This window comes from Onychomys torridus, chromosome 16 (assembly GCF_903995425.1).
Source record: "Onychomys torridus chromosome 16, mOncTor1.1, whole genome shotgun sequence".
In the NCBI taxonomy this organism is placed as follows: Eukaryota; Metazoa; Chordata; class Mammalia; order Rodentia; family Cricetidae; genus Onychomys; species Onychomys torridus.
The window spans coordinates 64,132,919-64,154,596 of NC_050458.1; the positions used below are offsets into that span (position 1 = coordinate 64,132,919).

Below are 21,678 nucleotides of genomic sequence, written 5' to 3' on the forward strand. Positions count from 1 at the left end.
TTCTCCCACAATCCTTTGGTTTTGAGGACGTGGAGCAAGAAGCTCCTGCAACTGCAGGAGAAGCAGCTGGCTCAGGAAGCCAAGAAGCTGGATGCCAAGGTGGGTGGGACCAAGGGTCTGGAGGGTAGGACAAAAAAAACTAAAGCCTCAGGTAGAGTGTGCAAGAAGTCAGTGGGCCTGACATTGCTCCTCTACCCTTTTTTACTAGGGCTTAGCAGAGTGAGCCCAGGTAAAGAAGGGCTTTACTCTATGAGATGATCTGATATTGGCAGAGTCCAGGGATCCATAAGCCTGGATACTTCTAGATCAGAGCTGACCATGGGACTTCAAAAAGAAAAAAAAAAAAAAAAAAAAAAGAGTACAGCATTCTCCTTTTCCATCCCATTAGACTCTCGTGGAAGAGGGCCATTTGCCCTCATGAGCCAAAGCTGGAAGTGGTTTTTCCCAGCCCTGAATGTAGTTGAAGACTGTGGGGGCAAGGTGCATTATGAGAGACACTAGGGAAGTGCCAGGCCCCCCACAGACCTAGTGCCCACAGTGGCACAGGGACGCTCCAGCCTCAGAGCCAGAGTGGCTGTGGCTGGAACAGCACAGCCTTCTGCTGGGCCCTGGGTCCACTGTCCAGACTTGCAGGACTCAGAATTAAAGTACTTCTGCCTCCACGAGGATCTCAGTGGGGACCTGGAGCCCGAGGAGGGCCACCAGGTGGTACAGCACTCCTGGCTTGGTTGCGAATGATCATTGGCTGGTGGTTGAAGCCTGTGGGAAAGACATATGCATGTGAACAGCAGGGAGACTGAGCAGGGCAGTACCTTGTGGAGGACAGGGAAGAAGTAGTCAGCCATGAAGAGGACCAGGGAGGACCAGCTACAGAAGCTGCTGGTTGTTTTTAGAGGATAACAGAGGACCTGAAAGCCACTGGGGAAAAGACCACAAGCCAACTAGATGTCAAGAAGCAAGGTCATGGGCATGTGTCCCTGAGTAGCAGCTACTGCCGGAGCTCTTAGGGGAGGCCAGGATCCTGGATACCCCAGGAATGGAACCTCAGGAATCCGAACCATTAGGCCTGGGCTTGCCTGCTCTGGCATAGCTCCAACTCTGGCCAGAGACTCCTTAGCCCTTGGGTCTAGTAGGTAGGACAGAATTAGTGGGAGGAAACATGCAGGGGATAAATTGTTTCTCAGAGCATGCAGCATGCAAGAAGTGTGTCTCCATCCCTGGCAGGCTGCTACCAGATGCTTCTAAGGCATGCAGAGAGTGCAGCCATGGTGCCCAGTACCTGTCAGGGGCCCCAGCCTCAAGGGCTAACAGTTTGACTCATCGTGGTGGGCTGCATCACAGAAGAAGCGTGAGCCCCGCTTGGCAGTGCGGGCCGTGAAAGGGACACTCTTCAACACTGTGGCCCAGGAGAGATCGTGGTCAGGTTTTATAGGGAAACAGACTAGGGAGAAGGACCAAAGTGGGTTAGCTCAGGCTTTGGGAATTGGGCCCAATGGACAGAGGTCCCACCTGTGATGATGTCCTCAATGGTACCATCCTTCCCCTCGTAAACAGGGCGGTGTTCCTTAGCTTGGCGCCGCCTCAGTTCTGCAATCAGCTCCTGCTGTTGCCACTTGTTTCGCTGGGATGGAGTCTAGGGCCAAATATTAGAAGGGAAGAAAGTCGTCATTAACCTGACAAGCAACTGGTTCCTGTCCCGAGATGCAGTCCGAAGAGGCCCTACTGAGAGAAACCCTACGTCCTGTCCACCAGTCTCTGCCCCTCCCTCTGGACTCTTCCGCCAGACCCTCGAGGGGAGGGAGTGTGGGTGGGTGTGTCCTTCTGATTCCCTGCTCCCTGCATCCTTGGTTATTGTCCTGCCCTGCAGACCAGCCTTGGCCCCACCCACCTTGGCATCCAGCTTCTTGGCCTCCTGCGCCAGCTGCTTCTCCCGCATCACCTCCTCTTGTTTCCTGCGCGCTTCATTCTCTTGTTCTGCTTCCTTAGAGAGAACCAAGAGGGGGGGAGCGAGAGGCTCTCACAGGCCGGGAAAGGAGGGCTGACACTGACATGTAGAGTGGGTGGCAGAGGGACCAGCTCACCCCAGGTGGCCACCCTCCAGAGGGGTACTTCCTGCTCCAAACAATGAAAGGAAGGGGCTGGGCCCCCACCCTGCCCACCACTTCATGGTTAAGAGGCCTGTCACCAGCTCCCATGGTTTCTTTCTTAGGCCTCAGGAACTGGAAAAAGACTTGGACTTGAAACCCAGGCTCTCTCCCGACTAATCATTTTCTCTCAGCCAAACTCCTCTAGAAACTTCAACTTACCTTGTAAGAACGAATGAACCGGACAAATACTGGGAAAAACACAGAAGGAGGTGTGGTCTTGGGACTCTCGCCAAAGTAGCGCACAACTGCGTTGTAGGCCTCCTGGGTAAAGAAGGGGCAGACAGAAGGGTCATCCTGGGGGGTGGGAGGGAGAAGCCCAGCACTCACACATGGACAGAAGGCCCACAAAAGGCAAAGCCTAGGGCCAAAGGGAGGAAAACCAACTCCCCAAGCCCCTGTGAACCAGAGAATGTGGGTGTCCCCAAGGTTCCCAAGAGTCCTAACTCCAGACATGGATGGATGTTTGCTATCTTTAAAGACCTTTGTTACACCCACTTCATGCTCCCTAACAGCTGGCCAGCTGCCCCATAGAACTGCAGCTGGATGCTGACACAAAGTTGTCTAGTGTCTTGGCTCTAACCCAGTGGTTCTCAACCTTCCTAATGCTACGACGACTCGTTAGTACAGTTCCTCATGTTGTGGTCATCCCCAACCATAAAATTATTTTCGCTGCCAATTCATAACCGTAATTTTGCTACTGTTATGAACCATCATGTAAATATCAGGCATGCGACCCCTGTGAAACAGTCGTTTGACACCCCCTAAAGTTTGAGACTGATGTTCTCGATGTTTGTCACCTACTCCAAATCCTGGCTCACCTCAGCTGTCTTGGCATCACGCTGGAGCTTGTCCAGTTTGCCTTCATTGGTACTAAGGAAGTTCCGAAGGACGCTGTTGTCGTGAATGCCGCACTCCCGTCGGATCAGCTCCATGCCCCGGCCCAGCTCTTTCACATCCAGCAGCACATTCTCCAGCGACACTGTTTACCAAGAGGCTTGCTCAGGACTATGGCAGGTTCATTCTCCCCCATGACATAGACATCCAGTGACATACACATAGATAAGTCCTCGTCAAGCAGTGGGAAGGAACAGAGTCAGAGCTCACTCATGACCCCAAAGAACAAGGTAGCAAAGGAAGACAAACCACTGAGACTGCTGGAGCTGCCTTGGGCCTGCTGTGGTTTTTCATGGGCAGGGCAGAAACAGCAGTACTGTGTGTGTAGGGCCTTTATAGGTTTTCTAACCACATCGTATAAATGGTAGAGAAATGTGGTCTCTGGGCCAGCCTAAGGGAAGCCTGATCCCACTTGAACTCAGAGGAGGGCTCCCTCTGGAGTGAACCTGCTCACAGCTTTAGAGGAAAGTTTGAAGTAGTAAGGAAGAAGATAAAAGCCAGAAACGGGCCCAGGCGTTCCTCCTGCTCAGCTTCCGAGACTGCCCTGGCTGGAGGTGGGGAGCCCCACCTGCAGCAGCCTTCTCCACGAAGTGCATCTCATGCCAGAAGGTGGCCAGGTCTGGGTACTTCTCCTTCACCGTCAGGGCAATGAAGTGCAGCAATGTCATCCTGCGGTCGGTGGACTTGGTGTCCAGCAGCTGGAAGGCGGGGACAGCAAACAGAGAGCTAAGCACCCTGGCTCCACCAACGGTGTTCCAGGCGCCCTGCACACGCCGCCCTGCCATCCTACCAGATCCAGGCTCTGGAGCTTGAAGCCATACACAGCACCTCGCTTGCTGCTGTTCATGTAGTTCCCCAATGCAAGTATGATCTGTTCAGAAGATGCACAGAAGGCAGGTCACGAGAGGCCCCAGGATTTCCTCCTGTTTAGGAGTACTGGGACCCACCAGCACCCCAGTCACCCCCTTTCCCAACCTCCAGCATCTGCTTCAGTTTCTGTGAGGACTTGACGGAGGCAGAGGCTGCGATGATGGCATTCAGTTGCTGGAAAACAGGAACACCGAGTCACCCAGGTTGGGAGAAGGATGACGTCAAGGGGCAGGGCCGGAAGGACGGAAGCAGACATGACTAGTGACAGCACGCAGGGTGATTAGGGAAGAGACTCTACCGGTGTGAGCATCTGCAGGTTGTCCTGGAAGTTGCCCAGAAAGGCCATGCCAGCCATTCGCTGGGTCAGCCGGTCCACCTTGCTGAAGAGCAACATGAAGCGGTCCTCAGCGGCCAGCTCCTCCAGGGGCTGCCGTTCACGCTCATACTGCCGCAAGAGCTTCACCTCGGCCTCTGTGGGCAGGAAGCGCATCAGGCACTCCACGAAGTCAACAGGTAATGTCTGTAAGTCAAACCTGTGCAGCAAGAGCAGCAGTTTAGGTCTGACATCTGTCCACAGTTTCCCTCATCCTTAGATACACAGGATACAGCCAGAGGCAAAGCCCACTGCTTCTTCTGCATCATGCTAACAATACTCATAGGGGAATATCAGTGTTTGTTTCAGACAGGATCTTGCTATGTAGTCCAGGCTAGTCTCAAACTTGTGAGCCTCCTACCTCTGCTACGAGAGTGCTAGGACTACAGACGCACACACTGTGCCTGACCCCCATGCTCCTGTAGTTAAGTCCTTCAGTGTCTTCCCTCTGCATCTATGGTAAAGTTGAAGCAACTGGAATGTGGCCTACAAGACCTCTGCCCACTTTCTACCCTGTCTGGCCTAAACACTAATGGCAGATTTCATTTTCAGCACTCAGTATACCAGGCTGCGTCCTCAGGTCCTGACTTGGACCAACTTGTGCAATTCCTTCAGTCTTAGTTAAGACCCTCCTTGGGATGTCTTCCCTTACAACATTCAGCCACCTGGCTCTCCTGTCTGTGCTCTGCTAACACAGTGGTATCCTGTCTACACCATTCCTACCACACTTCTTCCTTCTGGGCTGAATGTGCAGCTCTCACTGTGTCTGACACCAAGCATGGAGTCAATGTGCTCTGTTTGGGCCAGGGGATGACTGAGAAGTGTGAGCAAGTTCTGTCAGGAGCCCTGGAGTCTAAGAGAACCCACTGCTGTGGGGAGAACTGGGATAACAGCTGGGGACCAGGGCCAAGTTAGTGGGAGCCTCACGTGTGGATGGCCCTGCAGATCTCCTCAGCAGAGCGCCCAGCCTTGCGAAGGGTGATAGCCAGGTTCTTGGCACGATTGGCTTCCAAAAGGGTCACCTTGCTGGCAGCCTTTTGTGCTGTCTTGTTCTTGGAGCAGATGAGGTCAAGGGCAGGACCCTGAGCTTTTGTCTTAAATAACTCTTCAAACTTGTCCAGGTCTAAGTCCTGACGGAAGTGGACAAGAAGGGACAATGTTGAAGGCTCACACTATGACAACACCCGCTGCCACATGCCCTGCAAGGACCCAATCATGGTTCCTAAAGCTGATATAACATCAGTTCTGCTCTGCCCGAAAGCTCTTCCAAGACCAGATCTGTCTGTGAGGGCATCTTGGTCCTCAGACCCCACCCCACCCTTCTGGACCCTAGAACCCTGTCACCTCCAAGATCTTCTCATCATCAAGTTCGCTGAAGACAGTGCCATTGATCTGATTGGGTTTCAGTGCCGTCCAGTTGAAGACGGGCAGCCGGAACTTGGTCTTGATAGGTTTCTTGATTCGAATGGCTAGTTTTGGAAGGAGGATGGGTGTAAGGCAAGGGCCAAGGAGAACCCCACCAGTGTTGCCCAGAGCCCTGAGGACACTCACCTGACAGGCCCACTGTTAACACCACAGAAGGAGCAGCACCAGGGAGAGGTGGGGCAGGGGGACACTTGTCTGGGGAAGAAAACATGCCACAGTGACCCAGAGGTCCCAAGGCTCCTTCCAGGCTGCTCAAGCTCTGCCTCTATCACCTGTCCTTAGAGACCCAGAGAGGAGTGCTGTGGAGAGTCTGATCAAGCTAATCCAAGAGGGCTGCTGAGGGGGAGAGTGACTAGCATCACTGACGGGGTTTCTTCTACCACAGCTCAGCCCTCTGCCTGGCTACCTTCAGAGTAATTAAGAGCAGCACCCAGAGGTCCTTGAAGCAAAACCTGCTTCCAACATTCCTACATCTGACTCCCCAAATTCTGGTCCCCCCTTAGCCCTTTCATCCTGTCTTGATATCCCCCAGCCCTCAAATGATGCAATTTCCTAGCTGCTCCCTGAGACTAGGGTCTTGGCCTCACAAAAAACCTGCCCCTCCCAGCTTGGAAGTCTTAGTTACCTGGTAGTGGAGGAGGGGGTGGGGGCAAAGGCGGGGCCGGTGGAGGGGGCAGAGGAAGGGCCTCCTGAGCAGGTGGGGCTGGAGCCAGCAGGTCCAGGTCAGAGGGTGGCATGCCCTCACTCAACTCCGTAGGGCCTATCCTGGCTAGGGCCTCGCTACCACCCATGGACTCCAGGCCCCGGGCACTCGGCTCCAGGTGGCATCGGCGTTGGAAGGCCTCTTCCTTTTCTTTAATGAGCCTCCGAAGAGTGTGCACCTGGTGGTTTGTGTTCTCGTATGTCTCCTGTCAGGCACACAGCAACAGTGAAGGAAGAATGGCTGAGGGTACAACAATCACTTCCCCTGGGAGGCAGGATTCCTACCCAATAGGCTCCCAAGGAGCTGGGGTCATCTCAGTGAGGGTGCTCAACACAGAAGACATTCCGGTCAGAGGACAGCAAAGCTGGGGTGTAGTAGGCAGAAGTGGGGGAAGAGTCAGCTTGCTTCCACGGATATTCTGATATGTCCTTCACTCTGCTCAAGCCTGTACTCACTACATGGGCCCCTCAAGGCTGAAGGAAAAGGATGCCCCTCATTTGAAACTCCCATCGGCCCCTGACAGATGGGCACAGCTGCTCTCTCCATAGACCTCCATTATTGTCTTTATTTCTTTGGCTGGGGATAACCACTCAGATGAAAGCCTCACAGATAAGCCTTGTCTTGGTGAGCTCTGTACCCCCTGGCTCCTTGTATAGTACTTAGCAGAGAAGAACAGACACACACTGAGGAGCCAACATAATCATATTCTTCTGCAAGGGAAAGGAGGTTGTAGCACGGCTTTGTCATTAAATTATAAAGTTAGGGCAAGAACACAAGGACTGAACTGTGAGAAGCCCTGCCCTTCAGGGAACACCTGTAGACAGTCTAAATAGACTTGGGCTACTCTGAGCATGCTCAGTAAGCAGAGCTAAGATGCATTTGGAGAAAAAGCCAGCAAGCAGGCAGGAAGAAGATGGCTGCTCCCACTCTCTTCTGTGTCTGGCAAACTCTAGCTTCAACCTCTCTCTCCAGATAGAAAAGGGGAAGAGCTCAAGATCACCAGTCCACCCCTGCCTGAGTGCCTCGAGGATAGATCAGTTTCTTTCCTTGACATGAAGGGGAAAGCCCTGTGGACTAGGCCCCGGGTCAGCAGCAGCCCCCCACTTGTCCCCCACTGGCACCTTGATGCTCTCCAGCTCCTTTTCCCGTTGCAGCAGCTGCTTCTCCAGTTCCGCCACCCGCATCATATTCTCATTCTCCAGGTCCAGCAGCTTCTCTGTGAGCTACAAAGTGGGGAAAGCCTGTTCAAAGCTGTGTTTGAGCCTGAGCACTCAGCGTAACTTGAAGCTAAACCAGGGCCTGAAAAGCAGTGCCCCAAAGGCAGTCTGTTCAAGTGGCTTCCCTACGTGACTCTCGGGGGCCAGGAGTCCTGACACTTCGAAATAGCAACACGTACGTACAAGGCGAACGGTAGCAGTCCGTCCCCAGTTTAAGGCTGTCTTATACCCAGCCATGGAGGTCAGCACATTCCAGGGAGTAGTGTCCAGTGGCCTGGGCCAGAGTGGGGTCTAGAGAGACTCAAGGTTCCTGGGGCCTAGTTGTGCCCGCCCTCCCAGCCTTCCATGGTGCCTCCTGGCAAGCCGAGGGTACCCACGTGGGACACGTGTTCTTCCAGCTCTTCCACCTTTTCCAGGGCTACATTCTTGGTTTCAGCATCTTCCAGCAAGCCCCCCACATCGAACACATTGTCCAGGTATGCCTGGATCTGCACCTGTAGCTTCTCGCTCTCCGTGTGCCTTGACTTCTAGGGAAAGAGAGTAGCAGGTGCGGGAGTCAGTGTAGGTCTGAGAGCAGGCGTCACCTCCAAGAGCATGCAGCCAGCATCTTCCAAGTCCTACCCATGCCTGGCCGGCCCGCTTCATGTGGAAGATGGACACTGGCAAAAGAGCCTCAGTCTCAGGCCAAAGGCCACAGGCAGGTTCCAGAACCATCCAGGCCCTCTGTGCTGTGTCTAAGCCGATTCTCTACCCTACAACACTTCACCTTTTCAAGACCCTCACCAGTTTACCTGCAGGAACTCCTCCAGCCCCAACTTGGTAAACTCATATTGCAGGTGGACCCGGAAGTTCATGTCCTCCACTGAGTGCACCACAATGTTGATGAACTGCATGCAGGCCACCTGGGGGTGGGGTGTGGGGAGCAGACTCTCAGAACACACTGTCAGTGTGGCCTGGCTTAAGCAACACAAAGCCTCGATGGGCATGGCATGCACCTGACCCAGGTCCTCACCATGAAGTCAATGTTGCTGTCCTCATTCCGGAAATACTCCATTAGCTTCTCAAACCGATGCAGTTCTTTACACACCTGAATGTGCAAACATTCCTCAGGGGAAGGACCTGTACCATGCAGAACCTAAATCCCCGACCTCCGGGTCCCAGGACCATGATGGCAAAGGCACAGTTCTGTCCAAGTTTAGCCTCAACTTGGTGGGGCACGATGGCTGGCACCTAACGTCCTAGCTAGCCTTCAGGAGGCCGAAGCAGGAGGGCTGCCCTAAGTTTGAAGCCAGCTTGGGCTATAAAGTAAAAACCAAACAGACAAAAGAGACCCAAATATATATGCAAATAAAATAAAAACAAATTAACCCTAACTCCATCTAGGGACTGTGCCATTTTGGACACCAGAGGGAAACCCAGGGCCTGGAATCTGGCCCCGAGTCCCTGACCCTCCACCACAGAGGGAATCCAGTACAGTCTAGGGTTTCAGTGCCTCTAAAGTAGTCCAGAAAGACACACAGCAGATCTGAGGCTGTCACATTCCAGGAGGAGGAAGAAGGACAGGAGCTGAGCCATGGCTGCGGCAGGAGGTTGGGCCCCAGGGGGACACAGAGGAGGAGTCAGTATGCAACAAAGCCCTCTGCTGAGAAGGGCCAGGGGCTCCTCTGAGTTTCTGAACTTTAAGGAGGAAGAGCTGTTTCCTGAACCAAACAATGGATGCTAGGGAAGAGGCCCGGAGAGGAGGAAGGGGTGGGCCCACAGCTGTGGCTGGATGTTGAGGAATCCCATGTTCAAGCAAACTGGGATTTCAGAGGTAGACGTCAGGATGGGAAAATTCCACACCCAAGTTCTCTCTTCCTTCACTAATCACCTTCTCCTTCCGAGAATATACTTGCTTTGGATTCCACCTGTGGGCTAGCTGCAGCAGAACTACCTGGGGAGTCTTATAAAGTGAAGATGATACCCAGGCTCTACTCCAGTGGGTCAGGAGTAGAGCCTGTGCCTAAAACAAGGAAAACGTGTGTGTTTTGCCTACATAAATGTATATGCATGTGTGTACTGTGCCTGCGGAAGCCAGAAGGGGGCACCAGATCCTTCGGAACTGGAACTAGAGGCAGTTGTGAGCCACTGGAAACTGAATCCAGGGCCCCTCCAAGGTCAGTAAAGGCTCTAACTACTGAGCCGTCTCTCCAGCCCCAGTCTGCATTTTCAGTAAGCTCCTTTGGTGATTCTGACAATATCTGGTTAGACACTGCAGTCTATCCCAGAGCAGCATTAACTGGCCGACTGGGAGGTGTCATGAAACAAGATCTGAAGACGTAAGCTCTGCTTTTCTCCAGTTCTGCTCTCACTCTGAAGCAGGCTGCTCAGTCAGCAGTTATTTTAAAACCACTAGAGATCCCAGTAAATGGGATCCCCACATTTCCCTCTAACACACACGCACGCACGCACGCACGCACGCACGCACGCACACACGGGAGTGGAGGGTAGAGAACATGCAGAAGACTAACCTCTTTAAAATTGTCAAAGGCAGCAAGGATGATTTCATGACCTCCCCGCACCAAACACACAGCTGCCAGCAGCTCCAAGACCAGGGCTTTGGTCCTAAGGATGAAGGAAGATTAACATCCTCAGTCCCATCCAAGCCATCATAGTTCAAGTCCTTAGACACTTCTCCAGCAGAGGAGACCCTGACTGACAGACCCCAAACAGGTAGGACTTGTCCAAGATAGGTCAGGATCTTCAGATATCTGGGCACAATGAGGAAGGAAGGAACGCACCTTGGATTCTTGTTGTTGAGGCTAAGTGCAATCTCGTTGACAGCATGGGGGTGGGACATGACCAAGTTGAAGCCATACTGCAAAGAAAGGAGAGGAGAGGCCCTTGACGGTGGGAAAGAGGAAGCCAGCAGGTCCTCTGCTAGCAAATCTTTCACAAGCTCGTGCTCAGCTGTCTTGGCTTAACGTATGAGGCAGAAGAAGTAGTGCATCCACAACGAGCATCACCTCCTACCTGATAGTTCATGATGGCTCTCAGACAAAGGATACAGACGTGGACATCATCCTTCTGGCTCACCAGGCGGGAGTTCTTCAGGGCCCTGCGGCCAGGAAGAGTACTGTACCTGGGAGATAGTGCCAAGTGGTCAGGCTGGGGACAAGACTGCTGGAAGGCTCCAGGACACTAGGCTGCCCGTGAAGCGGAAGAAATGGGGGAAAGAGGACCTTGTACCAACTGCTAAGACAGCCAGGGTGCAGGAGGCAGGGGAGTCGGCTTCTATTCAACTTCTTGGTACAGGCCTTTGTCAGCAACTCCCCAGGACCCTAGCTTTATACTCTGTCCAACATGCTAACCCCAGGCACCCTCTGAAATATGAGAATGTTCCGAGGACTTTGTGGTTCTTGGGATGGATCACGAAGACACGTATCTGCGACTTCCCTGCTCTCACTTTGAGTCATCACACCTTGGCAGGTGCACCTCTGCTCTCACCTCACTCTAAAGCCCCCAAAGGCAGAGCAGACCTCCATAGGCCTTACGAAGGCTAGGGCTATGCCTGGCTTTGTATCACCCCTCCACTGTCTTAATGTTTTGTGAGAAGAGAACACACATGGACTCTGTTCCTGCAAGACCAGAGTGGTGAGCAGTGTCCAAGTCACAAAACCCGAGGAGAGAAAGCAGCAGAACAGTGGAAGAGACAGGCCAAAGGAAAAAGCTATGGGTGTACAAGGATAGCCTCTTAGTAAAAGGCTCTGAGGAGGGATCCAGTTCACCAACAGGACTGCTCTTGAGACCCCAGAGACAAATGAAAGCGTGACTTAGGAAAGACCTGAAGGGAAAGCAAAGAGCAGCAGGCAGGTAGGGCTGGGCTTCAAGCCACTGATGGGAAGAGTTCTCGAGGGCAGGAGCCGAATCAGCCAGCAAAGCCCAAGCCCTGCCCAAGGTTGGGAAGGAATGGCTCCAAAGAGAGGCCCGGAGGAAGGAGAGCTGGAACTCCAGGTGGGGCGGCACAGCTGAGGACCGTGTACTTACCCAGGACAGACTGCTGGGCAGAGTCAGGGAGACAGAGAGAAGATGAGAGACAGGCGAGCAGGCAGAGGGCAAGAGAGCTGAGCCTGGAAGCAAGAGTGGAGGAGGGGCATGAGCACTCACCGGCTTCCCAAGACCTGGACGGGGCTGGGGGGTGCAGGGAGGCAGAGTAAGCGCACACATACCGGAGCACGGACTGGCGCGCAGAGCGAGCGAGGCTGTTGGTGAAGGGGGCCGACAGGGCGCTGGGTGGCTGCAGGTCCTCGATTGACCTGCTCCAGGACCGGAGCTTGTCAAATGCACCGTCATCACCGCTCTCCAGACCCTCAAAGTCAAACCTGGAGCATGAAGGGACACACATGCGCACACGCAGGCACATACACAAGAGGAATTCTGTGCCAAGCCCCCAGCATGCCCACCTCCCACTCTCCAGGCCTCTATGGCAACACGAAGCAAGGGCAGCAAGAACAGAAAACAGAATTAGGCATCAGAGACCTAATCCTGGTTAGAGCTATCAACATCAGACAGGGCAGAGAAGGCTCAAACAGCTCTGGGAGAGGAGGTCTTAGTCTCTCCATGGCCCAAGGACTGTGGGGGCTGGCTGGCTTCCTGTGCTCCCAGCTTCAAATGGGACATCTCGAATCACTACAGCTCTACTTAAACAAATCTATACCCAAGAGAGCAGAGGGAATGGGCCAGCTACAGGTCTTGCTCACTGGACAATGGCAGTGGCCTAAATACTCAGAGCACCCTAAAGTAGCTAAGTCATCAAGAATTGAATAGGCCTGAAAAGAAGACATTGGGGTTCCTGAAAATCCAAAGTTGGTCCTTGAAGCTTAAGAAGTACATCACTGTCCATCCTACCGCTGGCTTCTGTGGACTGGCTTTGTTCGGCTTTTTAGTGCCAAGGAATAGCTAATCCTGCTAGGCTAGTATGCTAACAGGAGGTCCCAGGCCTTTTTTTTTTTTTTTTGGAGCTGAGGAGCGAACCCAGGGCCTTGGACTTGCTAGGCAAGCGCTCTACCACTGGGCTAAATCCCCAACCCAAGGCCTTTTTTTCTATGATTGACTACAGGAGTCTTCTGTGTTTCCCTCCTCAGCTTCAGCTTCCCTGAAAGAAAACCATAGGCTGAGGCTGACCATTCCAGCTGCTGGAGAAGTCAGTAACAGCTACTTCCTGTTACGTGTCTCTTACCACAAGAGTTGTGCTCAAGGCAAAGAGGATAACCAAGATTACACACCACCCAGGGTTTCCCTTACATTTCTTCACACAGTACACACCCTGAGAAGCAGTTTCGCCCATCCCTCCTCCCCTGTGCCCCTGTAGCCACTAAGAACTGGGGCATATCTCCCAAAGGATTTTTCCCACAGGACATCTCGCTCCACATGAATGCCCAGTGTAAAGGCCGGGGCTTTCTGGAACAAGGTCCACCACAGGCGCTGGAAGTTCCAGAGGAGGCTGCAGTAGTTGTTAGAGTCCTGACTTTAGGAGGTAGTTAACAGGGCAATCCAGTCAACTTCAGAGTTCTGACAGGGATGCTATCCACCCATCAACCATGGTACTCCTAGACATGGGGTACGTCATTTACACATGCACACCTTCTCTCAAACTATGCGGACGCACCTCTTTCCTCTCAAGGCTTCCCAAAACATATTCTCTCTCACTCCCTGGACACTTTGCTCTCAAAGGCACTGCCCTGGACACCAAAGCATTAAACGTCTGGTGTATTCTTGGTTTAGAGCAACTGGGGTTTGTTTGCTTTTCAAGAAAGACAGGCATATTTGGGGAAACAATCTACATCTTTTTACTATAAAAGTTCTGAACTAAAAATTCACTTAAGCAAACTGTTTTTCCATTTCTTTCTATAAAAAGATTATTTAAAGGGACAGGAGGATCATGAGGTCTGAGTTCTGCAGATCTGGATGGAGAGTGGTCTACTCTAGGTTAAAGAAGATGACCGGGAAGGGTGGCAGGGAAACAGCCTCTGGGAAAGGCTTCCTTCTGCGTGCGCCCTTGAGGAGCCGCACAGGCATAAAGGTAAGGGTAACTCAAAGGCTAAAGTCTAGGCAAGGTCCAAGGCTCAAGCCTGGGCTTCTCCAGACCAGGAACACTCAATACTAGGGCACCATGGGAAGTTGAGAGCAAAACCAGGACCCGATCTCCCTAAGCTGATTGTCTAGGATGTAAGACTGCACATCTGGAAATTACAGGCAGGCATATCACCCAGGTAATAAATAACAACAGAGCAGTCACCACAGAGGAGGCCTATGTTCCGAATGCTAAGTGTGAGACACACCTTCTCATCTAACCCCTTCAGTGAGGAGGACCAGGCTGCTCCAGGTTCCACAGATATGCACACCACAACTACAACCCAAACCCAACTTTGTGTGACTCCCAAGCCCTCATCTACTGTGCCTCGCCCTGCCACCACTCCTGGGCCAACCCACTGCTAACTGCCTCCACATGAAAAGGATATTTGGAAAAAGCTCCCAAACGTTTCATCTATCTACTCAGGTCAAAGGTCATGCTCACTACACTTCTTCAACAACAGGCCTATAGTAACCCTTTCACATCTCAGTGCCTCATGAATATGCAATTCTGTAGAAATGGATAAACCCTACCAAGGCATTTCCCTGAGGAGCCAGGGCACTTAGATCATCTGGGCTTTGACTCCAAGCTCTCTTTCCATGCTGTTCTCACCATGCCCGGAACATGCCTTCCACTCCAGCTAACAGGCTGGTCCTTGCTGGTTCCCGATCGTCCCTTGTCTTGCCTGCTCACTTCACACCAAGACCTGGACTACTTCCTCCTGTCTTGGGTTGCCCATCCTCATCTTCTCTGCTGGGATCTACCCTTCCTTCTCCTGCTCCCCCATCTCCTCCAATGCTGGAGACTGAACCCTCAGCCTCAGCACAGGGCAGGCACGGTTCCGCTGCTCTGCATCCCCAGCCCCCACCGTTCTAAATAGACTGGACTATGTGCTTCCTTCCCAGTGGGTCCCCAACCTTAGCCCTCGTGGTACTCACATGACAGAACACTGGGCAAATGACAAGTAATCCACCAGCACATCCAGGCCTCTGTTTTCATCATTGAGGAACTCCCTCACCCACCTGCAGACACAGGAAACAGTGGATGGAGTCTGTAACCTGGTTTGGTCTAGTGGAGGGCTCTGACCCAGCAATCTGGCAACAAATGTGCGTTCCTCTATCCACTGGAACCTAGTGTCAGGCTGAGAGAATCCTGAAAACCAACTTCTACAACATCGACTGTGATCTTGTCAGGAGCCTGGACCTCCCCCAGGCAGGGGAGCCAGAGATAGGGAAAGCATTTCCAACACCACTTGCCTTATCACAGATGAGCTTCAGCCAACAAGATTCCAGCCAGTCTCTCCGAGTGGGCCAAGGCTATAACCCAATTATTTCCTGTATCCCTTTGATCTGATACAATGCTAGGCGCGAGGCCCTTTCCCACTGTGTGCTGGAAGAATTGAGGAGGCATCCAGAGCATTTACCACTCACAGAGCTGTGTCTGAAAAAGCCAGCAAGTCCCCGATGCCATAAATCTCAGTCAGAGATCCTTACTGGGCCAAGGGGCTCTCCACTGAGTTCAGTCTTGAAAAGCAATGAGCAAAGTTTGTTGTGTGAGTTCTGTGTTCAACTGGAGTGAGTCTGGCAAACCGAAAAAGATCGAGGACACTTAGGAACTCAACTCCAGGATGTCATGACTCCCACAGTCACATGAGAATGTGCGAAGGAAGGCAGCAGGTGGGCAGACAGAAGGACAATGACCTGGGGCATTTTTGCTTTCCTTTTGGACCGTGCTATCTCTGAAATAAAAGTGCAGAGCCAATTCCCTCAGAGTTGGTGGGACTGTTGTATGACAAGTTGGGTCCACTGTACCCACTGTTCTCCTGAGTGCTCTATTTACTCTGGAATGTCCATGGGACCACATAAAGCAGCTGTGTCCATCTGCCCTGCAGGGCTTTTACTCCACAGCTGGATACCAGCTCCATGCTGGGCAGCCACACCCGGAGCTGAGAGAGGCTGGGCCTGGAGCACCAGGCTTGGCTGATTTGGCAGCAAGCTTCAGCTGAAACTGACACTGGAGCTGCCTGAAGTGAGCTTCCTCTCTGGGGGCCGACAGGCCTCCCATTTCCTGTCTGTCTGCTCTCCAGCTCCCCACCCCCTTCTCATTTCCTGTCTGAGTCTACACTGCTATTTTAGGGATCCTGACACTTTGAAGGAGAGGTTAAAGGGCACTTTGACAAGGCAGAAAAACCAATACAAACCAGAAGAGCTAGAGAGCTCTGGAATCTTACGTTGGGGCAGCGTCACCCTGTAGCGCGGACCCCCATCCACTGCCAGTAGGCTCACTCCTGCAGAACCCCCATGACCCGTCCCTAGCCGGACAAACTTCCTGAAGAGAAAGAGTCTGTCTTCTTCATAGAACCACCCAGAGAAGCCTCAGATTGGACGGCAGGGCCTTCTAAAAGGTCACAACTAAGCTCTTCCCTGGGAGCCAGGGGCTAATTCTAGACTTCCAACTTGTAAGGCAACTGCCGAGAAGCCTAGGAACTATGCTAAACACAGAGACTGGTTCTTTGTGGCCCTCTCCTAAGGAGAGCAGATCCCCACCCTCACAGAAGATGGCAAGGCCTGAGAGAGGCCCTGAGAACTGGTGCAGGTACCAGATGGTGCTCTGGATGGCCACAGTGTCACCTCTTAACCAAACACACAGCCTGACTGATGAACTTCCCTAGTTTTCCTTCTGTGAGATTTTGGGGAGCAGAGGGAGAGGAGGGCTTGGCCACACCTTTCTCAGTGGCTTTCCATGTCTGGGTCACAGATGACTGACTGGTGTGGAAGCCATGCTTTGGCTAGCACAGCCCAGCTCCCAACCTCAGGAACTGTCCCTTTCCTGTCCTCTCCTGTGCCGCTTCCCTTCTGACTGCTGCTGCAGCTGGCTACAGACAGATATCCTCTCCCTCTAACAGCTCCAGGCAGCTCTGGCCTGGAGGTAGACAAGTAGGCTGCTGCTCTGACACAAGAGGGAAAAGCTGGTAAGGTCATTTGGCTCTGTCCACCTTACTCTCAGGAAGCTCAGGGCCTTAGGCTGGCATCTGCCCAGGAGCCCCCTCTCTCCTTTTGCTGCTCACCCACTGAGCCCCTACCTCAAGTGCTGGAGTCCCACTGCACTCACTGTCCTTTCTGCACAGGCACGCACACACCTGTCTCCCTCTTCTCATCTCTTTCTCACTCTTGCTGGGACAGTATCACAGGGCTGAGGCACCGTCCCTCCTGACCCTCGCCGCATCAGCCCTTAGCTCCCTCAGCACCACGTGGTACCCCACTCCGTCTGAAAGACTCCCACAGATCTCAATGTGTTGACAGCAACAGAATCTGTGCGTACAGGAGACACCCAAAGCCTGGGTCTATCTTACATCTTTCTCTGGTGCTTCAGGAAGTCTCTTCTGTGTATGTACTAAGTTTTTTCTTCTTCTTCTTCTCTCAAACAAACTATCTGTGCACCAAAAAGTCTAACTAGTCACCAATTAGGAACTACATTTCATCTATTCAATATAATATATTCTTACATCCCAACCTTTGCTGGGCCTCTCCTGGCCCAGGACCAGACCACAGGCAGACTCCAGTCTTAGCTGCTATGGGAATGTCTTCTACTCAAAGCCACAGGACCCCAAGAGAGGCCCCAAGCTTGTCAGAAGTAACTGGTCAGCAGCTGGCAGAACTGAAGGGTAGAAAAGCTAGAAAGGGCTTATCTAGAGCTCTGTAGAGCCAAATTCTATTCAAGGGACAGCTTTGCTTCATGGCAGGAAGGATAAACCAACAAAGGGCACCAAAATCTGTGTGGTTGACGGTGTCTGGTGCCAGGGAGCGAGGCCAGGGTGGCTAAGCCTGACTTACCCAATGTGGTTGGTGCGAAGTGAGATCTCCAGCTCCCGCAGGACCTTGGTCGACTCCTGTACTCTCCTCCTGAACTTCTGTAAACATGGGGTCTTTTGTCACTTGACAGACATGCCCTGTCAACTACTCTTAAGATTTTATTTGTTTATGCTTTTGTGTATGAGTGTTTTGCCTGCATGTATGTCTATGTACCATATGCATGCATTGCCTATAGAAGCCAGAAGAGGACGTTAGATTTCCTGGAAGTGGAGTTATGGCAGTTGTAAGCCACCATGTGAGTGGTGGAAACTAAACTTGGGTCCTCTGGAAAAACAGCAAGATCCCTTAACTCTCTAGCCTCCCCTCCTCTATCACCTTGTCTGTCTGTCTGTCTGTTTGGGAAGGGGGTGTGCAACATCTTGCTCTATAGCCCACTCTGGCCTGTAACTCACAATCCTCTTGCCTCAGTTGCCTAAGTACTGGGATCACAGGCACACGCTACTATGGTCATAGCCAGCTACCCATTTTTACATTACAAATAAAAGAGGCAGAAAGAAAACACAGGGAGGACAATGTGCAATTACGGACCTTCCCTCCATACTAGACAGCCACTGAGGCCTCAAAGCCCAGATATTTAACTGCCAATATTCAAAAATCAGTGTCAAAATACTTAGCCCCAAGTCCAAAGGTTTGTGCCCCAACCCCTCAGGACAATGAAGATCAGCAAGACAGGGCCTTTCCGTCCTATTACGTCACCTTGCGTGTTACATTGGGGTCCAAGAAGCTCTGAAGTTTCTGGATATAGGTGTGGGGAGGATTCTTCACCTGGAATCGTTCCTGTAAGAAAAACACACAGTCGTGTGCACACATAAACACAAAGTCCATGGAGGTCTAAGGACGGAGAATGCCTACAGATCTGTTTGATCTCAGATATCCAGATGTCACCTGCTCCTTAGCATCATGGAAACCCTAGGTTCCCTTCCCTGACCAATCCCTGGGCACATCCCCACCTCAGGCAAAGCTCCCGAGCATCTACAGTGCTTTCCTGTGCCATGACTATCTTAGTCTACTGCTTGCCGAGATGCAGAGACCGCAGCTGTGACTAGTACCTAAAGTGAATATGGAACTGGCAGGCAGTCATGAAAGCCACAGCGAGGGGAGCTTTGCCCCAAGAATCTAGCTTTTGTAGTTCTAAACGCTGCAGCTGGGGCTCAGCTAGCTTTGCTGTGTTCTTAGTCTTAGGGAGGCACATTGTCTGTGCTTTGCCCAGGAACTGGACCCCAGCAACCAAATGCTGAAGGCTGTTCTCAGCTGGGTTCTCTCTCAATACCCTTCCACAGAGCACAGGACTATGGCCTCTCTCTCTATTCAGGTCCACCCAAGAGGAGACGCGACAAACCCCTCAGCATTCTGGTCCTAGACAGCCCTCCACAAAGAAGCTATCTAAAGAGTTCAGGGGAAGAGATGCATACAGGGGTCCAGGAGAATGACATAATGTTAGGAAACAGGACCTGAAAACAAACAAGACTTCAAGAAAAAAGAAAAACTGAAACTATGTAACCTAAAAAAAAGAAGACAGACTTTGCCGGGCAGTGGTGGTACACACCTTTAATCCCAGCACTAGGGAGGCGGAGGCAGGAAGATCTCTTTGAGTTTAGGCCAGCCTGGTCTACAGAGCAAGTTCCAGGATAGTCATGACTGCACAGAGAAACCCGGTCTCAAAAAAAAAAAAAAAAGGGGGGGGGGGACAGGACTTATCAAGTAGGTAACTTGAGCACTGCTGTCCTCTGAAGCCTTCCCTGGCGCAAGCTTGGATGTGGCGCTCAGAATCATAATGCTAGCTCATGGCAAGCACAGAACATGACAGAAGAAAAGAGCTAGCAAGGACCTGGCATCGGTATGTCTTGGACCAGTCTGGCTGTGGGGTCTCTGACTGAAAGAGCACGTATCAGAGGATTCTGTGAGGTTAAATGAAATGTTTTATTATATGTGGCATTCCGGACAGATAATCAGCTCTCAAACATTAGCTATTATGTTTTTTTCAGAGCCTGAAAAAAACAAACAAACAAACAAACAAACAAACAAAAACCCAGATTTGTTCATGACAAAGCTCAGCGCCTAAGTGCTATGTAAACACAATACCCACACTGTGCCAGGTCCTTCCAGACCCACCAAGAGACATTGAAAGACAAATGTGCAGGGGAAAGAGCCTAGGCAATGAGTGTTATAATACCCTGGTTATCAGCAAAGTAACGCTTTCTCTTCTTACTCAGCTCTAGACACTGTCCATGCAAGGAAAGCTGTGGTCCTTGACTACACAAGGGGACAAGGGCACCTCCCTCCTACAAGTCTGTGGCTGACAGGAGAAGCACCCCACTATCTGTCCTGTCTGGACCAGAATAACAGAGTCCCTGAGCATAGCCTGCAGGCACAGCCACAGTCCTATGCTGAACACAGTCTTCTGGAGGATCTGCCCAACTGATCCACAGATGACCCGGCACAGGCCACTGCATCACTGTACACTAGGTAGCCCCTGAACAAAGGCAGCGTACCCACCCCGTATCAAGGCTGGCTCCTGCCAACACGCTTGGGCCTTACTGTCTTCTCCAGGTGTCACAGACTGCCACCTCCCTGACCTTCCCACCTCATACCTGATCACACAGTCCACCCCCACTTCCCGATCTTGCCAGCTCATACCTGGTCACAGATGAGATCCCACTTCTTCTCGTTGTCGTACTGTCGCAGGAGCCGGGCCTTGTCAGGAGGCAGGTTCATGGAACTCTGAGAAGAGAAGCTGAGTCAGCAAGCTGAAGCTCCCACCACTACTCCCTTGAGGGCAGGAAGGCGCCAACTCCCCTTCCCCTCTTACTGCTGCTAAGGCAGCATAGAAGGGGGACACTTCCTGTCTCCCCACCAGAACAGTCAAGTTTGCTTGAACAATATTTTCCCAACGTAAGGTCAGAGAATGAATCTAACGAGTCAAAATTAACTTTATCTGGAATGCAAAATTACGTAAAGGTGCTTGCCCCCAAGTCTGTCCTGAGTTTAATCTCCAGAGCAGAGCCACACAGAAGTCAAGAACCAACTCCTCTAAGCTGTCTTCTGACTCCCCTGAGGACATCATGGCACACTTGCTCCCACACACCTATACAAAGTATACACACAAAATACTTACAAATGCAAATAAGATTTAAATAGAAGAAACCAAGATTCATTGCAAATAGGAAGTATAAATGTTTTATGAAGCTTTCTTTGACATTCCACATATATGTCATATACACATAAGTCATAATGTAAAAGGTACTTCATGTAATATGAGATAAGTCAAACTGAGAAGGCCATACTGTAAAAAAGAAGTTTTTAAAAAGATTTTTTTTTTTTTTTACTATTTTTAATTTGTGTGTGTGAGCTGGGCGGTGGTGGCGCACGCCTTTAATCCCAATACTCGGGAGGCAGAGGCAGGAGGATCTCTGTGAGTTCGAGACCAGCCTGGTCTACAAATCAAGTTCCAAGACAGCCAGGACTCTGTTACACAGAGAAACCCTGTCTCAAAAAACAAACAAACAAACAAACAAACAAAAATTGTGTGTGTGTTTGTGTGTGTGCATGCAGGTGCCCTCAGAAGAGGGAGGGTATCAGATCCTCTGGAGCTGGAGCTACAGGCAGCTATGAGCTGTTTGACATGGACGCTTGGTTTGTCTGTAAGATCAGTACCTACTTTTAACCCCTGAACCATCCATTTCTCCAGTACCAAAAGACACTTTTTAGCATAAAACAGACCAAACTTTGAAAGCCACTTTCAATTTGCTTTTCTGCCATTACCGGAGAGCCAAACATCATGAATCAGATGCAAGTGAATGAGGTCATTTATATAAAGAGAACCATTCACACACTTTTAGAAAAATGTTTACAAGCTGAGTAGTGGTGGTGCACACCTTTAATCCTAGCTCTCAGGAGGCAGAGGCAGGCAGATCTCTGTGAGTTCCAGTCTAATCTGGTCTACAGAGCTAGTTCCAGGACATCCAGGGCTACATAGAGAAACCTTGACTCAAACAAAGCAAAACAAAACAAAACAAAACAAACAAACAAAAAAGCAGTAGCAATTTACTTGTTACTAATTACAAA

General features: G+C 51.5%; 1 protein-coding gene across 4 annotated transcripts in view; it reads right to left on the minus strand.

The window, feature by feature from the left end:
• Positions 1 to 336: 336 nt before the first annotated feature.
• Fmnl3 (formin like 3) overlaps positions 337 to 21,678 on the minus strand; it is a 52,975-nt gene continuing 31,633 nt past the window's right edge. The window contains exons 2-27 of one of the 4 annotated variants that reach the window (XM_036208595.1): positions 20,251 to 20,334; positions 18,310 to 18,390; positions 17,575 to 17,651; positions 14,680 to 14,763; positions 11,838 to 11,990; positions 10,642 to 10,750; positions 10,410 to 10,486; positions 10,140 to 10,233; positions 8,642 to 8,716; positions 8,421 to 8,531; positions 8,007 to 8,156; positions 7,534 to 7,635; positions 6,335 to 6,617; positions 5,836 to 5,904; positions 5,629 to 5,753; positions 5,212 to 5,414; positions 4,210 to 4,444; positions 4,017 to 4,085; positions 3,832 to 3,912; positions 3,610 to 3,739; positions 2,966 to 3,126; positions 2,307 to 2,408; positions 1,889 to 1,981; positions 1,510 to 1,633; positions 1,280 to 1,396; positions 700 to 759 (exon numbers count right to left, since the gene is read on the minus strand). In XM_036208595.1, coding sequence (XP_036064488.1) covers positions 1,305 to 1,396; positions 1,510 to 1,633; positions 1,889 to 1,981; positions 2,307 to 2,408; positions 2,966 to 3,126; positions 3,610 to 3,739; positions 3,832 to 3,912; positions 4,017 to 4,085; positions 4,210 to 4,444; positions 5,212 to 5,414; positions 5,629 to 5,753; positions 5,836 to 5,904; positions 6,335 to 6,617; positions 7,534 to 7,635; positions 8,007 to 8,156; positions 8,421 to 8,531; positions 8,642 to 8,716; positions 10,140 to 10,233; positions 10,410 to 10,486; positions 10,642 to 10,750; positions 11,838 to 11,990; positions 14,680 to 14,763; positions 17,575 to 17,651; positions 18,310 to 18,390; positions 20,251 to 20,334 — 2,964 coding nt within the window. In that variant the 3' untranslated portion in view covers positions 700 to 759; positions 1,280 to 1,304. Of the gene's footprint in view, positions 760 to 1,279; positions 1,397 to 1,509; positions 1,634 to 1,888; positions 1,982 to 2,306; positions 2,409 to 2,965; positions 3,127 to 3,609; positions 3,740 to 3,831; positions 3,913 to 4,016; positions 4,086 to 4,209; positions 4,445 to 5,211; positions 5,415 to 5,628; positions 5,754 to 5,835; positions 5,905 to 6,334; positions 6,618 to 7,533; positions 7,636 to 8,006; positions 8,157 to 8,420; positions 8,532 to 8,641; positions 8,717 to 10,139; positions 10,234 to 10,409; positions 10,487 to 10,641; positions 10,751 to 11,837; positions 11,991 to 14,679; positions 14,764 to 17,574; positions 17,652 to 18,309; positions 18,391 to 20,250; positions 20,335 to 21,678 lie in introns of all 4 variants that reach the window. The other 3 variants (XM_036208597.1, XM_036208598.1, XM_036208599.1) reach the window with 3 other exon arrangements.